Below are 15,139 nucleotides of genomic sequence, written 5' to 3'. Positions count from 1 at the left end.
GCGAGAAGCTTGCGCCTGGGAAGATGGTTGGACGAGAATAGGAGCGACTTCGACGTGAACGCGCTACGCTGTCACCTTAAATGGCGACGGGCTCGCGCGGAAGACGGCTACGACGGCGGCCGGGATGCGCTGCGTAAAGGGGTAAATGGCGTTGGTCACCGGTCGTGTGGCGGGTAGCCCATACCTGAAGCTGGTGGGGGCGATGGTCACGCGGGCCTCAGAGACAACATGCGCATCTCTCGGCTCGACGGCTGCGGTACGTCCCCGACGCCCCCTTCTTCGCCATCATCATACCAAGTGGTGGGAAGAGAATCGGAGGCCGGATCTAGCAAGACCTGAGTCGCCCATCCCGCTTTCCATGCAAACATACGGACCCATACCTCGCCCGAAAGCGGTATAATGTTTGGACTGTATTCAGTCCTCAGGTTTCGGGCCCCAGCTGCAGGGGCTATGTGAGGGTGGCAGACGAGGTAAGAGCGAAGAGTGAGAATGGAATGTCTTGGAATCCGAGGTAAGCGTCCCGCAGGCTTAGAACCTTCGCGCGCTGCGCGACCTCGCCACAAGGTATGTCGATACACTGCACTAGATGAAAGAAGTATATGCAAGTTGTACTCAGAGCAGACATCTATACCGAAAATCCTCCTAGAATGATGATAGAGTATCACTACCAATAAACCTACAACTTCGGCTTCGGTGTGAGCTTCAGCTTGCCAGCCGCAAGGTCAGTCTTCGCCTGCTCGCGCAGAACCCGCCGCAACAGCTTCCCGCTCGGGTTCTTCGGAATCGCAGGCAGGAACTCGATGCCAGCGAGCCGCTTGTAGTACACCTTGTGGTCCGCGACGTGCTGCATTCCCATGCAACGTGGTAAGCCCATCGCTATCACTATCGCACAGGGGGGGTGACATACCTGGAGGATCGCGGTGCGAACCTGCCCCTCCTCGGCGGGACCCCGTGCGATGCGCGCCTGGGCGTCGGGGCTCGGGACGACGTACGCGTACGGCAGCTCGCCAGAATACTGGTCGGGGATGCCGACCACGCACGCGTCCACGACGTCGGCGTGCTCGAGCAAGTGCCCCTCGAGCTCGGCAGGTGCGACCTGGAACCCGCGTACCTTGATGAGCTCCTGTTGGTTGTGAGTTTTGAGAGTCAGCAGGAGAAGAAGATAGCGGGGCAGATGGGGCAGCGTGCCTTGATGCGATCGACAACGAAGACTTCCTTCTGCTCGTTGATCATAACTTCGTCGCCGGTGTGTAGCCAGCTGAGTAAGTATCAGGTTAGTATGCAGAAGCTAATAGCAGGCCAGGAAGTGTGAACGTACCCATCCGTGAATGTTTCTGCGGTTCTGCAGCCAAAGTATACAGTAAGTGTAGCTACGAGGTAAAAGCGACAAGCCCACTTACGCTGTCGGGTTGTTGAGGTATCCGAGTGACATGGACGGGCTCTTGAGGAGCAGCTCCCCAAGCTCATTGTATCCCGCAAGCGTCCCGTCCTGCTTGACCACCCGCGCGACGATCCCTGGCAGGAGCATGCCCGAGTTCCCTGGTGTGCCGATCTTCATGTCTAGACGGAGATGCGCGACGCTGGTCGCCAGCTCGGTCATACCTAATGCAGGTCAGCGTGGAGGATAAGGGAGAATATCTCCGGGAGAAGCGCACCATATCCTTGGCCGATAAAGGGCGCGTGAGGAAGGATGCGGACGAGCTGCTCCGTGAGGTCGGCGCTCAGCGGCGCAGCGCCTACCATAAGGAAGTATGCTGAGCTGAGGTCGTAATTTTTCACTATGGGGCTCTAGAAGATGAAGGTGAGCAGCGTTTGTCGTGGTGGTGTGGTTACGTGGTTGCGAGCTGACCTTGCACAGTAAAACAACCATGGGAGGAACGAGGCTGCAGCGGATCAGCACACAGCTATAGTAGACCAGTATCATACACCTACAATAGATGAGTAATGCGGTAGCGTTGGATGCTCTTGAGCATCTGCTCGAGGTTAAATTTCTGTGTTACCACGATCGTGCTCTGCAGAGAGATAAGTACATGTCCGCAAAAGCTTCAATAGACATGCATACCCCAAAGAACAGGCTGCCAAACAGGATCACATGTAGCCCATATACATCTGTGGGCGTCTGTGTGAGACGTCCAGCCACTATGACTGGTTGTACTGGGACTTACGAAAGAACGGTAGGACTGTGAGAAAACACTGAGTTAGAAACGCGCACTTGCAGGCAAAGTGAATTGTGGCAACACACCTGATAGTGTTACACTTCCCGGCCTGTATGCCAGTTGCTCTGGGGGTAGTGTCTTGTCGGTGAGTCTAAGGAACTGTGCAACCTGTACCATATTGGCGATTATACTGTAATGCGATATCATCACTGCCTGTAAAATGCGATCCTATGTCAGCCGTGACTAGAGATTGAGTACGGCGTCAACAACCTTAGGTTTACCAGTGGTTCCGCTTGAGAAACAGAACAAGGCCAGCTTCTTCTTGGCTTCCCCCGGCTTCAGCCGTCTCTCGGTGAACCGCAGAGGCCCCTTCAATCCCTCGGTAACCAAATCTTGTACATTGGCCTGGGAAGACCCAGGGACCGGGTCAAAGAGGACAACGCGTCCTGCGGGCAACCCGACGATGCGCGCGGCATCTAGCGCCACGGAGAGGTTGAGCGGGTGGACGATGATCAATTTAGCCTTCGTGGCCTCTAACTGATATGCGACCTCTTCCGCGGTATACGAAGGATTCGCAGTTCTGGTGTGTTCAGTAGAGTGCGGCGGGGGCAGCGCAGTAGGACATACGTGACAATACTGCCAAGCTGGTGCGTCGCCCTTCATTAACCTCGTGTGAGGATGGCCGGTCTCAATCGGAGCATGCTGTACACGCACCAAATTGCTGCACCATAATCTACGTACGCCGCGTCAAGCTGAGGACTGAAAAATAGAAAGACTAGAACTGACCAACATGATTGGGGCTGAATATGCACACTTGATAACGCTGGTTAGTACAGGCGAGCTACCACCGGTTATGCTGAACCAAGGTACATACCGACGTCGTCCTCTCCTGCAAGCGCGGCGAATCAGAGTCAGCTACGCCCACCACCGAAATCAACGGAGGCGCGTCACCTATGTTCCACCGAACCTTCATCGCATTCGCCAGGCCCGAGATCCGAGCGCGCAGCTAGCACGAGGACCATCAGCATTTCGACTTCAGCTATCCGAGAATAACTAACCTCCTTCAGTTTGATCTCTCTGCCAGTCGTCTCGTCTATGAACCATGGCTGCTCCGGGTTTGGGACCGGGCGAAGAGGGTGTTGTGTGTCGAGTATGAACTGGGAGATGGTCAGGTCGTCGGGGATGTGCGCGAGCGGCGCGTCGCTGCCATGTATCTCAGCCATGGTCGATGTCGGTATCCGAGGGCCGACGGTTCGGAGCTTGTGCGCGTGCAATTGGAAAAGAGCGGGGGGTTGTGCGCGAGCCCGCTCTCACTGAGGCCCTTATATACTGGCCGCTTCCCAGGTGCCTCTGCGTGGACCCAGGCACATGGTAATTCAGCGCAGCGCGCAGGAACTCACCCGCGGGGGCGCTCGAACCACGCTGATCATGTCTCTGAGCTATGCATCGCACGCACATTGCTTCCAGAAGGCAGGACCGGCCCCCTGACTAGCGACCGTACTGTGAGAACGAGAGTGCGCCAAAGACTACGCACGCTGACGTGGAGTGCCAAGCAACCATTCTACCTGGATATGCACTAACCTCAAGGTGGATGTATTCAACTGGTGAAGTGCGGCACTGACTGCACTTCACCTATGTACGAATACCATTCATCGATATCTGTCACTTCTTGGAGGCGGCTACCTGGACGCCTGTCAGTGTCAGATCACCGAGGACCCATGCGCTGCTCTCCGCTTCGCCATTTCGTATGACGGTCCGAGGTTCGCGCCGAAAGACACCAGAAGCAGGGCCTCTTGCACATACCCACATTACGCGTTTGATGTCCGGTCTGCCGTATGTCAGAAGTGATGTGTTCTGCTCTTGTGATCGAACAGCTGGCTCAAAGCTGGCTTGATGCAAACAGGGCCGCGGATCTGTGTCATGCAACTTCCTCCGCCCAGGACAGGACGTCGTCCATGGACAAACTATTCACAGGCAACAATGATGTAGTCTATGGAAAACGCTGAGCATCGCGGAAGGACTGTTGAAATTCGGATGTAAGCGCACCTGCGTCGTATCTGAACCTGACGGCTCTGGCGCTGGTTTAGTAGCCGCGGGGTCTGCCTCGGACGCTGCTCCATGGGAAGCCAGACGAAGCTCTGCTAGTTGTGCCTCCAGGGAATCGCATTTCCTTAGACAATATTTAGCTTCAGTGAAGTTTACAAGTGGTGAGGAAACCGCGCGTACGCATGGATGGTTTTAGTCTCCTCCTTTCGAAGCTCGAGCTGACGGCGCATCATAAGCTCTAGGTTTCCCCTAGCTTGGACAGGTCGGAGGTCATTCGCAGCAGCCATGATGTTCTGCGCCAGTATGTTGATCCACTCGAGGTGCCGCTTCCATTCTGGCTCAATCTGGGAGGAGGCTGTAGGTGGCGGCAAGAGGAGCGAGTTCAGCAGCTTAGAATATGTGACCAGCAGAGAGCGCAGGATGCTATTGAGTGCTGGCCGGCGGTCTAAAACCAAGAGCGTCAGCCCAGGCGGCACATAGTGAGGGGTCGTATGGGGAGAACGTACCGACGCTAGGGTCTGCGGGATAGAGCTGGTGTCCGCCCAGCTCAGCTAGCGAAGGTATCTTCTCCTTGATCTGTGCGACAAGAGACCTCAGGATAGCTCCAAAATATATACATGCAGCATACATACAAACCAAGTGTCGCCGAAGACGGTGTAGTGCCCCTCCTCCAGTATCCAGTCGACACGAGGCTTCTCCAGCTGCGCGATTGGCCAGTCGGGCACGTCCGTCTGGTCCGAGAGCACCTCATACTGGTTCAGCGCATATAGGTCTGCATCTTCCCCTTGACGCTCGCGCAGCAGCTCGAGGAGCTTGAGGTTGTGAGGCGTGTAGCGTGTATAGTGCGAGGGCGGAGACGGGAACGGGTTGCGCAGCTCGGTCTCCTCATCGTCCATGACGGTTCAGTAAGTGGTTTCCTAGCGAGGGCGTCCCAGGTGAGTCTGAGCAGAAGCGTGTGGCCGCAAGGGCCAGAGTGACATGAGGGTGAGAGGACAAGCCACCGAGCGCGCGAACACCGCGACGCGACTCAGGCGCCGGGCGCGCGCCCATTGTCGCGTCTTGCCTCCGGACGTCCACGACCGTCTTGCTCGCGCGCGCCCTTACACACCCATAATCATCTCACGCGTCTACTATGGCTACAAGAAGAAGAGTGGGATTCAGCACCTCAACGTCCGAGGCGTCGCGGCGGCAGTTGATGCAGCCCGTCCCCTGCTGGGAGAAAGTGTGGGGACCGCCAGACGGCGCGGCGCCCGGCTCGACACTCAAAGTCTACAAGTGGGTGCGAACGGACAAAAAGCAGGTATGTATGCGCTTCAATCCTGCGCTCCCACGACGCGTTAACCATTGCCCACTCCCACAGCAATTTAGCGACGATGAGGGCGAGGTGGACCAGCCGCTCGCGCCCATCCAGCCCGAGGAGATCGAGGTCGTCGACGGCGACGACGACATGGACCAGGACGAGGCAGCAGGGTCTACCGCCCCAGACATGACCCCCGGGCTCATGTCGCGCGACGTCTCCGAGCCCGCGCCTGCGCTCCGGGAAGAGGACGACTCGGCCAAGCCGTCCCCCAAGCCGCACCCACTCTCCATATCCTTCCAGCCCCCGACGCCAACCCCTGCGCCGGAAGACGACGACGACGTGCTAGACGAGGCGCTGCGGCCGCCACCGGAGGGCGACTTGGGCGCGGACATGAGCCTGGAGCTGGCGGGGATGGGGCCGGACGGGGAGGCGTTCGAGGATGTGGGGGATTTGTCGCAGCTGCAAGAGACGGACGCGCTCCTGGGCGGGGCAATGATGGACGAGTCGATGGAGGATCCCTTTGCTGTACCGCCGTCATAGCAGGGAGTACCTGGACGTACAATGTTTGTGGTGTATTTGTATGTGCCAGTACTTATCGCCTGTTCCCTCAACTTGCTCTTGGTATTTATCGTACGTCCTGTGGCAAATATGGCACCATATATATCCACGTATACATTCGGGCCTTACCAGTCGCGACGACTAGCTCGAAGTCACCGGTTAGTATCCTGCTCAGAAAGCACCACAGCTCTGAATCAAACACGATCCACCACCTCTGTCACTCGCGTCGTATAAGTACTGGTTAACGTCACCGCCACAACCTCGCCATCTGGTTGAAAAGACATGTATTCGATATGTTACAATAAACGATACAACTGATGGTGTCTAACGAAGCGCCAGTATGCGGAGATGCCAGAGAGAAAGTACCGGACCCAGGGAGAAACGGGGCGCCACACAGCGACGAGACACAACGTACACCGAACGCACGGATGGACTGGCGGGAGTGGAGGGCGAGAAGATGATAGAACGGTGGATCCAGATACGGGGGGTGGGTATCGGACGCGTGGTCGGAGGTCGGGCGGCGGGGGAGAGAAACAGAAACGAGGGGTGTGGGTGCCGGTGCGAGGGTAACGGGGTAGTAGGGAGAGGGAGAGATGCGAGCGGAACGGGCGCCGGCAGGGGGAGCGGGTGCCCGAGAACAAAGCTAGCGAACGCGAATGCAGATGCGAGATGCAAGAGACGGGACTCGGGACTCGGAAGACGAGAGAGAGAGGGGGGGCCATTAACGAAGAGAGAGAGCGGCGCGAGTTATAACCCAACAAGGGGTATGCGGGGGTACGGTTCCTGTATGTCCAAGAATTACGGGCGGCCCGGGGGCCAATGAGGTATCGTGCGTAGAGCGGGTGTGGGTCTGTACAGGCGTGTATGTGGCTGCCCCTACGGCGTCGCAGGATCAGGGGGGATCAGGGGGTCGGAGTGCGGGGAGGATGGCGGAGGGAGGGGGGTGCGGGAGCTGATGCGATGGGTGGAAGAGGGGACAGTGATGAGGGGAGGAGGGGGGACTGCGAGCCGCAGGGTGCCATTGGAACCATGAGAGCGAATAACGTAGACGATAAGAATCCAAACCGTGGATGGTGTGCGTGAAACGATCGTGAACGAGTGTCGACGGGCGTGGCCCAGAGTCCGGTATCCGGTATCCAGAAAAATCAATCCAGCGAGCGGGCGGCGGTTCAAGGCGACCCATGCCCATACGCCCGCAATTTTCGGAGAATCGCGTCCATCTCCGGCTGCTTCGAGCGGTCCAAAATCTGCCCGATCGACGGCGACGCGCTCACGCGCGAGCTCGTCGTGTAGCTGCCCGAGCCCGTCCCGGACGACGTCGACGAGGACAGCGAGGAGCCCGACAGCCGCCGGTGGAACGTCCGCGCACGCCCGAGGTCCTCCTCAGACCGCTTCGAGAGCTTGGGCAGCGGGAACTCCGCGTCCATGCGTGGCGTCTCGGGGATCGAGGAGAGCGCGGAGGAGAGCGTGGAGAGGGAGGGCAGCGAGGAGAGCGTCGAGGAAGAGAGCGTCGAGCTATCAGAGCGCGCGTGCGGGTCGCGTTCTGCACCTGGAGACGACGGCCGCGAAGCCGAAAGATCGATGCCAATGCCGAGCCCAGCTTTCGGACCTGAGCGAACGACCATTGTCCTGCTGCCAACGTTCGCAGCAGGAGACCCGTTGTTCGACACAGGAAGCACGGGCGAGCTCGTCCGCCGCGCCTGCTTCTGCTTGGACGAGCCCAGAGGGAGGTGCGCGAGGGCGTCCGGCAGGGTGTTCGACCGCTTCAACCGTGCCGTAGGCGACATCCCCGCCCTCCCCGCCGCGTCCTGCAGCTGCTCTTCGCTGTTCGTCGGCGGGCTCATGGCGTTTGGCGCGATGAACTGCGAGATCGTCGTTTGCATCTCGTACAAGCCCTCCTCCGTGCTCCCCGACGGTGAGTCGATCGACATCCGCACCGAGTCCAGCACGCCCGGCGCCCGGACTGGCGTCGGGCTCCCGCCAGTCTCCGGGCTCGAATCAAAGCCCATGTTCAGGTACGTCTGCGGGCTCGCCACGCTCTCGCTGCACGACCGCTGCCTCCCGCGCGGCTCGCTCCCCGGCAGCGTCGAGCTGTCCGCCCGCGCAGGCGCGCCCTCCCGCCGCTCCCCCTGCGCCTGCGCCTGCCCTCCGCTCTGGCTCGAGTTCGCGACGAGCCAGCGCAGGCCCTTGAGCTCGCGCTCCCGCCTGCGCGCGTCCTGCTCGAACGTCTCGATGCGCCGCAAGAACTCGTGCTTCTCCATCCCGTGGCGCTCGGTGAGCGTGAGCAGGTACGCCATGAGCCGTGAATATTTCGCGGTCTGCGTGCGCAGCGCCTCGCGCAGCTCCTCTGCGGACGCGTTCTCGTCCTCGAGCACCTTCTTCACTGCGTCCTGCCGCATCGGCGTGTGCGATGGCGACATCGCCCGATCGCTTCGTGCGGGCGACGGGGGCGCTTCGCCGAGCGAGCCGGACGACCGCGTGGACTCGGTGGGCGCGGGTGGGTCCTTGGGGGGAAGCGGCGGAAGGGTCTTTTGCGGGCTAGGCGGCGATGACGCAGAAAATCCGCTAGTCCGGGAAGTAGATGACAACAGGAGCGGCTGTAGGGGTGCGCTAGAGGGTGGCGATGGCAACGGCTCGGTCGGAGGTCCAGTACTGGGCGGCGTGTGCCAGGTCCGCAATAATGGCGGAGGGACCTTCTTCGTGGTCGGGACGACCGTAGTCTTGCTGCGCAACAGGGCGGAGACGGTGCCATGCGAAGACGTAGTACTCTCGTTACCCGACTGCCCCGACGTCGATGGCGAGTCCGAGTGTGCACCCGATCGACGTACTCGCGGAAAGGTCGCCGAGACGGGCTCCTGCTTGGGCTCCTGCTTCGGTTTATTGAAGTGTAGCACGCTTACGTGCCGCCTCTGCTGACGCTCCTGCATGAAGCTGCGACCCATAGACCCTAGCGCGCCCTGATGGCTACCGGACACCGTGCCTCGTCGTTGACCTGCGGGCTCAGAGGGACCGATCTCGAAGTGGTCCCGACGCAATAGGCTCTCTTCCTTGTACGAGGATGCTCCCTGTGGACCATCTACCGATGGAATCGGGAATTGCATGGATGACTGTACAGAGGTCATCGAGCCGGCGTCCGACGTAGGAGAGTCGGGGCCCGTTCGATCGGTCGCTGTGCTTGGTGACGGGGTGGGCAGCCCGCTTTGGCTTGGCCGACGCGAAGTGAGGTGACTAGGGGGGCGCGGAGCCGAGCGCGGCGCATGGAAAGCATCCGTCCCCTCGGCAACGTTGTGCGGCGGGGATATGGTGATGATGGGGCGGGAGGAAGACGAGCTGGACTGCTTCCGTCCATGGCTGTCGTTGCTTCGCCGGCTGTGCTCGAACGAAGTCGACTTTTGCGTGCGGAGGTTGCGGAGGGTAGCGGTTGGAATCCCAGAGGGAATTCTCTGGTGGGTGCCTGGACGCGGGGGAGTCGCTGTCTTCGAAGACTCGCCTTCGAGCTGTGGGAGCCCGAGTGAAGGCGGGGACACATTAAGCGGCGGAAGGGAAGCCGGTGCTGTGTTCTGCGATGACGCGCGTGCGGCGGAGCTGTGGGTAAGAGGTCAGCATCAAGTCATGCGGTAGACCGAGAGATATGAATGCACATCGCAGGATTCCAGGGAGGATTAAAACCAGGCGCCCCTCATCGATGGATCCGCGAAATTACGTGGTCGACCATGAGGCGCCCCGACCGCAGGATCAAGTGCGCAACTTCTTACATGACCCATGTTCAACAAAAAGCAGTAGTTTTTACAAAGTACGCGCATATATGCAGCTGTCTGGTGGTTAGAGCTCTGTCAAATATCCACAAGGCTACGGAAGCAGTCCGGCGCGCAGCCGCAGCTTGCCGCGAGCGTTGAATGCCGGGCGCCAATGCCACCTGGGCTACGCCAAATTGGGCAAGAACAATCAACAGCCCGCAACTTGAAGAGTCCAGGCAGACGGAGAAGAGATGATAGACGAGCAAACGCTGCGGCTAGATGACGGGGCGCATGCGGTACGGCGCCAGAAGATGGCAAGGAAGACAGGCGGACGCCATCGAAGACCGCGCTATCGACGACTACCCGAGCAAAAATGAGGGGGAAGCTTACCCAGCTGGAGGCAAGTGACTTGGCGACGCGCCGATGCTGGGCACGGGGGGTAAGCCCTCGTTCTTCTTGTCCCTCTGTGCAGCCTCGGTCGCGGTGCGAGCGGAGGCTGGAGAGGCAGCGCTGGGCTTCCTCTTCCTCGCGAGGAAGGAGAACTTGCCCTTTGGTTTTGTCGGGGTGGTGGGGTCCGCTAGATGGGTCGGAACAGGCATAGGCAGCTGCGACTCCGCGTTTGATTTAAAGTCATGGCGTCCGCGCAGCAGGTCAGAGATGTCCGAGGTGCGAGAGCGCAGACGGCCGCCAGGAGAGAGTGCGGGGGGCATGGTGAGCGAAAGAGAGGAGACGAAAGGAGGGTGTTCTGGCTAGACGGCGGACATTCGACGGGCAGCGGGACGGGGAGGAGAAGAGGGCGGGTGGGAGGGAGTTGGAGTGCTTATGACGGGCGGCGGGGGCGCCAGCGGGGACCGGACATGGGGAGTGTGACTGGGGAAGCCACGGCCGGTCACTGTATGCGCGAGCCAGCTGTGAAGGGAAGGGAGGACTGACCGTACGGGGCCCTTCACGCTAGTTAATTACCGTCGTGTAAGCCTATCCGACCCTGCTATTCGCCAATCAGTCCACAGATCCGGATCGTAGCACATCACCCTCCCCCGCCCGGGACCCGGCCTGCCTTTTGCGTGTTCCTGGATATTAACTGCCCATCACCGCGGCCACTTATTGCACTCACTCCCCGAGCCCCCACCGCCTTGTCTCGACCCCGGGTCTCATTCCCCCTTGTCTGCACCCGGCGAGAAGATGATCCATCTCCACGAAGTCTTCTCTGCCCACTCGCCAGCCACAAGGGTGCCTTCGCGAGCCCTCTGCTCAGCGGATGCAAATTTGCTCGCCGTCTGATGCGCGAAGCGGCTGCGCCCAAGCGCGCTCGCGCTCTCGGCCTGCCTCTCTCTCCATGCGAATCCCGCCGCACTGCCAGCGCCGAACCGCTTCGTATCAAATCCAGTCCCAGATTTGGGGTGCGAACCTACACGGACCGCCATTGGTGCATATGTCTAGCCAAGTTCTCGCCGGATCCCAGCTGAATTACGCGGAGTCCGAGCAGATGTCCTTGGGCGCTGCTCAAGACGCCGGACTGGTCCTTTGACCCAGCTTCGACCGCCCGGTCCACTCACACGACCGACCCTTCAATCTGGAAGCTACCGTGACATCGTGCACAGATATCGCACGGATCCGCTGGTATCGCTCACCGCTCGAACTCAGGAGGCCTCGATACATAGACCATGACGCGCGCGCTCAGATTGTACCTCAAAATCCCATCCAATATTATCCGGGACCGGGGAACGGTGACGCATCTATACCTTTTCCTGAGGTGCGATATTGTCCTCTGGCTTACCTGACGCGGCACAGATACGAGCATTCGCACTCTACGGAGTAAAGCAGCACCATACCGACTCACCGAGCCTACGCGTTTGCACCAAGCCATACACGCGTTGCTAGGAAGATAAAGTTGCAGGATATAGCACATCCAACTTGAAACAGGGCGGCAGCAACCAGCTGGCACAGCCAATCCCTACGGGTAGTGGTAGCGCAGGGCCCCAGGGATTTTCCAGGCCCAGTGAGGGTTGGTGTCGGAAGGAACCAAGTTCGCTCTCCCAGTTAGGATTTTCCCGGAGGCCCGAGTGAGCCTGCGCCTCACGTCGGTCACGACGACAAGCCCATTGAACACCGAATTGAAATTTCCACCTAGCGCATGATATTCGCCGGCCCATCCCGCGGCGCCGCGCGTCTTGAGGCGTCTTGCAACTTCGCAGCATGCGCCCAAAAGCCCACCACGGAAGTCAAAAACACACACGATAATTGAAAATATCAATCGCACAGACGCACCAACTTCCAGCTAGCCCCAGCAGGCAAGTCCGCACCCGAATCGGGCCCCGCGCTCCGCTGATCTCGCATCGGGGGCGACGGGGCGTGGCTACCAGTCGCCAGACGACCGCGGGGTGCGCGCGCTCGCTGCCGCGGCCGGCTGATATCCTGCCCTGGATCTCCCTGATGCGACTCCCTGCGCCCTTGTGGACATTCGCCCAACGCGGGTGGCGACCACGCAGTCTGGGCATCTCCCTCGCGGCCTAGACGGGTGCGTTTTCGGCGCTGCCGTCAGCCCTGGAGGGAGAAGCACTAAGGGAGCACGCTGCGAGACGCTGCGGCTTCGCGGATTCCGGAAGCTGGCGCAGCTCGGGCGGTCGCTCCGGGTCAGCGGCGTTGATATGGCGCGGTGGTGGGGGCGGCGGCGGCGGCGGCGGCGGCGGCGGCGAGGAAGACTGGAGTGTTCGCCATTGAGTCCGTCAGCGACGGGGACGGACACCTCGCAGGGAACAAGAACCTCGTCTGAGTCCCATCGCGTCCGCCCAGTCCACCCTCGCGCCATCACGAACCCCAAAAGAGGCCTTGGGCGGTTTAATATTCACTCACCTCCGCGCCCTAGAAGACAGACACCGCCTCTGGATCTGTTGTGTGCGCCAGGGAAGCCCCCGCGTGAGTGCGGTCCGGCGTGCCACTGCTAGGATTCGGAACGCGGAATTGCATTACTTGGCTACACGTACGCGTCTGATACTGATACAGCATAAATCATTAAGTCTTAGTTACCGCCTCCGCGCGCGCGCCCGCGGCCGGGGTTTACAGTCGATACAGCCCCTGCGGGTTCACCCACGCGAACGGCAGGAAGTCGTACGCCTCCCGGGGGTCCTCGCAGGTGCGCGGCAGCAGCGCGGCGTGCAGCAGCGGCGCGTCCCGCAGGCGCTCTTCGACCTGGAGGTGTTCCGCGCGCGGGAAGCGGCCGGCTGCGAATTTAAAAACGGACAAGGACCGTGGTCAGCGTCGAGCGTTCAGTAGCCGCGTGCCCGGTCAGCTCACCGGTCAGCAGATCCACGCGGGGTTCGCGAAGCAGCACGTCGAAGACGTTCGCGCTAGAAGACGATGGCGGCGACTTAGTGGAACGCGGCGGGGCGCACTGAATTGAGCGGGCTCACCGGTGGTCGTCGAGGAAGTACGTGTGATGCCGCAGGTTGCGGAGCTGCCAGCGGAAGCAGGGCGAGATGGCGAGGAGCTGGGAGGTCCAGACGCGGCGGTTAGCGGGATGGCATGGCGCGGAAAATGGTTGGGGCTCACCCCGTTCATCACGCTCTCTTCCTCCTTGGAGAGGTGGCAGGTGCGGGTGATGTAGGATCTGCCCTCCGCTCTGGCGTCCCACGCGACGTACTTTGCAACCTTGCTCTCATTTTTGAAGAGCAGCTGTGGAACCACTCGCTTCAGCAGCGCGTCATACGTGAGCCCAAGGAGAGAACATACCTTGCCAGTGACCAAGTCGTACATCAGGCATCCGAGCGACCACCAATCGCACATCTTCCCATACCACCTGTGCTGCGAGACCTCCCAGGCCATGTACGGCTCGCTGCCCGTCTTCTGCTGCGCATACACCGAGCCCTCCTCGAGCGGCTCGTTCGAGGGGCTCACGAACGCCGTGTTGAAGTCTGTGAGGCGGACGTTGCCGTCCGGGCCATCCAACAGCACGTTCTCCGGTTTGATGTCCCTATGAATGATGCCCATGCGGTGCAGGGCATCAATGCCCAGAGCCTGCGCGGCAAAACAATGTTACGTGAGTGGGCGGTCCGCATAATGAACCTGGGAACGCGCCGTCGGCGGAGCACGCACCAGCTGCGCGACCCAGCGCCGGGTCAGCGCCCTGTCGCATGGCCCGTTGATGACGCTGAGCAGGTCACAGTGCATGAGAGGCTGGACGGGTGTATTTTCAGTGACCAGGACTCTCAACGATGCGCCGAGTATGCAACGCACCATGATGTGGTAGATCTGCTTGTCGTCCTGCAGAATCCCGTGCAGCTCCATGAGGTGTTGGGCGCCGCGGCGCCGCGATGCGGTGGCTGCTATGATCTTGTAGCAGAGAAGCTCGCGCAGCAAGCCGTTCAGGTGTATGCCCGCTTCGTCCGCGAGCAGCCTCTCCTTGTCCGCGATGCGTACACACACGAGCGCGCCCGAGCCGGTGTCGTGCGCGGCGAACGCGCGTCCGAATGCCCCGCTGTTGAGCGTGCGGAGCAGCCTGAGTGGCCCGACGCGCTTCGGGGGGAGCTGGCCTGCCGGGCTCGGATGGCGCGGGCGGGCACTGGGCGGAGCGGGAGGCGACGGGATACGCGTCCTCGTCACGTACTCCGGATACCGCAGAGGGTGTTGAGGTTCCGGGGATGCGGAAGGTATTTTGAAACGGACGGTTGACGCGTTACGCGGCGCGTAGTACGCGCCGGGTGCGTCGAAGCCCGGGTTCGTGTAGATGCTGCCGACCTCCGCTTGGATGGAGGAGAGCGGCTCGCGTATGGGCCTGGTAGATGCGCCCGTGGCTTGGGGACGGGCGGAGCTGGATGGTGTCGGGTCCACCATCGGAGGCATCGGAGGCAGCGGCTTGGACCGCGAATGCTTGAGTATGCCTTGGAGAGGTTGCGATTGCTTTCTCTTCGTCGAGGGATTTGTTGGTCTAGGAGGTTCGCTGTCGCGGTTGCGAGCCCAAGGGAAGCTCACTGAAGGCATTATGTAGGAGGTGACTTGGGACAATGGGTAGACAGTGCGCCAGGAAATGAACTCGGTGTGAAGAGTGGGAGGGTTGTTGGATGGTCCATGAGAGCCATGGCTACGAACTTATAAAAGACCATGGCCACAGTGCCAGTGCAAGAGCAAAGCGCAAGTCGTCCGGGCCACAGGCCACAGGCCACAGAGCGTGGGCGGCGACGAGCAAAGGGGCCACAGCAGGGAGTGAGCAAAGTGCGCCGCGCGTGGAGAGCATGAGGCTAACGTCGGGATCAGCGGGCTGGCTCGGGGCGCAGTCAAGCCAAAGGAGGTGCCGCACGAGGTGCTTTGTTGGCTAGAGCTGCGGGCCACAGGATGAAGGCACAATA

The 15,139-nt window shown here is 60.6% G+C and overlaps 5 protein-coding genes across 5 annotated transcripts; 1 reads left to right on the top strand and 4 right to left on the bottom strand.

Moving 5' to 3' along the window:
* Positions 1–583: 583 nt before the first annotated feature.
* On the bottom strand, positions 584–3,433 carry TRAVEDRAFT_74713 (acetyl-CoA synthetase-like protein). The gene is made up of 18 exons (XM_008045544.1): positions 3,215–3,433; positions 3,108–3,162; positions 3,031–3,045; positions 2,943–2,969; positions 2,871–2,889; positions 2,784–2,813; positions 2,427–2,736; positions 2,243–2,369; positions 2,166–2,180; positions 2,063–2,109; positions 1,933–2,012; positions 1,850–1,883; positions 1,656–1,788; positions 1,401–1,602; positions 1,319–1,342; positions 1,189–1,258; positions 908–1,123; positions 584–844 (listed from the first exon to the last, which is right to left on the bottom strand). The coding sequence occupies exons 1-18, from the start codon at positions 3,377–3,379 to the stop codon at positions 677–679; spliced, it is 1,737 nt and encodes a 578-aa protein (XP_008043735.1). The 5' UTR covers positions 3,380–3,433; the 3' UTR covers positions 584–676.
* A 641-nt stretch (positions 3,434–4,074) lies between these two features.
* Positions 4,075–5,180, bottom strand: TRAVEDRAFT_74711 (uncharacterized protein; the record flags this gene model as incomplete). The annotated part of the gene is made up of 5 exons (XM_008045543.1): positions 4,835–5,180; positions 4,709–4,778; positions 4,383–4,647; positions 4,203–4,326; positions 4,075–4,146 (listed from the first exon to the last, which is right to left on the bottom strand). The coding sequence occupies exons 1-5, from the start codon at positions 5,096–5,098 to the stop codon at positions 4,075–4,077; spliced, it is 795 nt and encodes a 264-aa protein (XP_008043734.1). The 5' UTR covers positions 5,099–5,180.
* Positions 5,181–5,273: 93 nt separating this feature from the next.
* On the top strand, positions 5,274–6,182 carry TRAVEDRAFT_66965 (uncharacterized protein). Its single transcript, XM_008045542.1, has 2 exons — positions 5,274–5,502; positions 5,563–6,182. Exons 1-2 carry the CDS (start codon positions 5,335–5,337, stop codon positions 6,040–6,042), a joined length of 648 nt encoding a protein of 215 aa, XP_008043733.1. The 5' UTR covers positions 5,274–5,334; the 3' UTR covers positions 6,043–6,182.
* Positions 6,183–6,878: 696 nt separating this feature from the next.
* Positions 6,879–10,564, bottom strand: TRAVEDRAFT_31552 (uncharacterized protein; the record flags this gene model as incomplete). The annotated part of the gene is made up of 2 exons (XM_008045191.1): positions 10,188–10,564; positions 6,879–9,645 (listed from the first exon to the last, which is right to left on the bottom strand). A coding segment is annotated over exon 2 (1,090 nt), but the record flags the coding sequence as incomplete, so codon positions are not given.
* Positions 10,565–13,212: 2,648 nt separating this feature from the next.
* Positions 13,213–14,156, bottom strand: TRAVEDRAFT_154826 (kinase-like protein; the record flags this gene model as incomplete). The annotated part of the gene is made up of 5 exons (XM_008045541.1): positions 14,031–14,156; positions 13,890–13,970; positions 13,527–13,811; positions 13,347–13,469; positions 13,213–13,284 (listed from the first exon to the last, which is right to left on the bottom strand). Coding segments are annotated over exons 1-5 (612 nt in total), but the record flags the coding sequence as incomplete, so codon positions are not given.
* Between the last annotated feature and the right edge of the window lie 983 nt (positions 14,157–15,139).

The sequence above is a fragment of the Trametes versicolor genome (genome assembly GCF_000271585.1).
Source record: "Trametes versicolor FP-101664 SS1 unplaced genomic scaffold TRAVEscaffold_12, whole genome shotgun sequence".
NCBI classification, from domain to species: domain Eukaryota; kingdom Fungi; phylum Basidiomycota; class Agaricomycetes; order Polyporales; family Polyporaceae; genus Trametes; species Trametes versicolor.
Note: the sequence above shows the minus strand (reverse complement) of the source record. Positions and strands in the feature narration are given on the sequence as shown.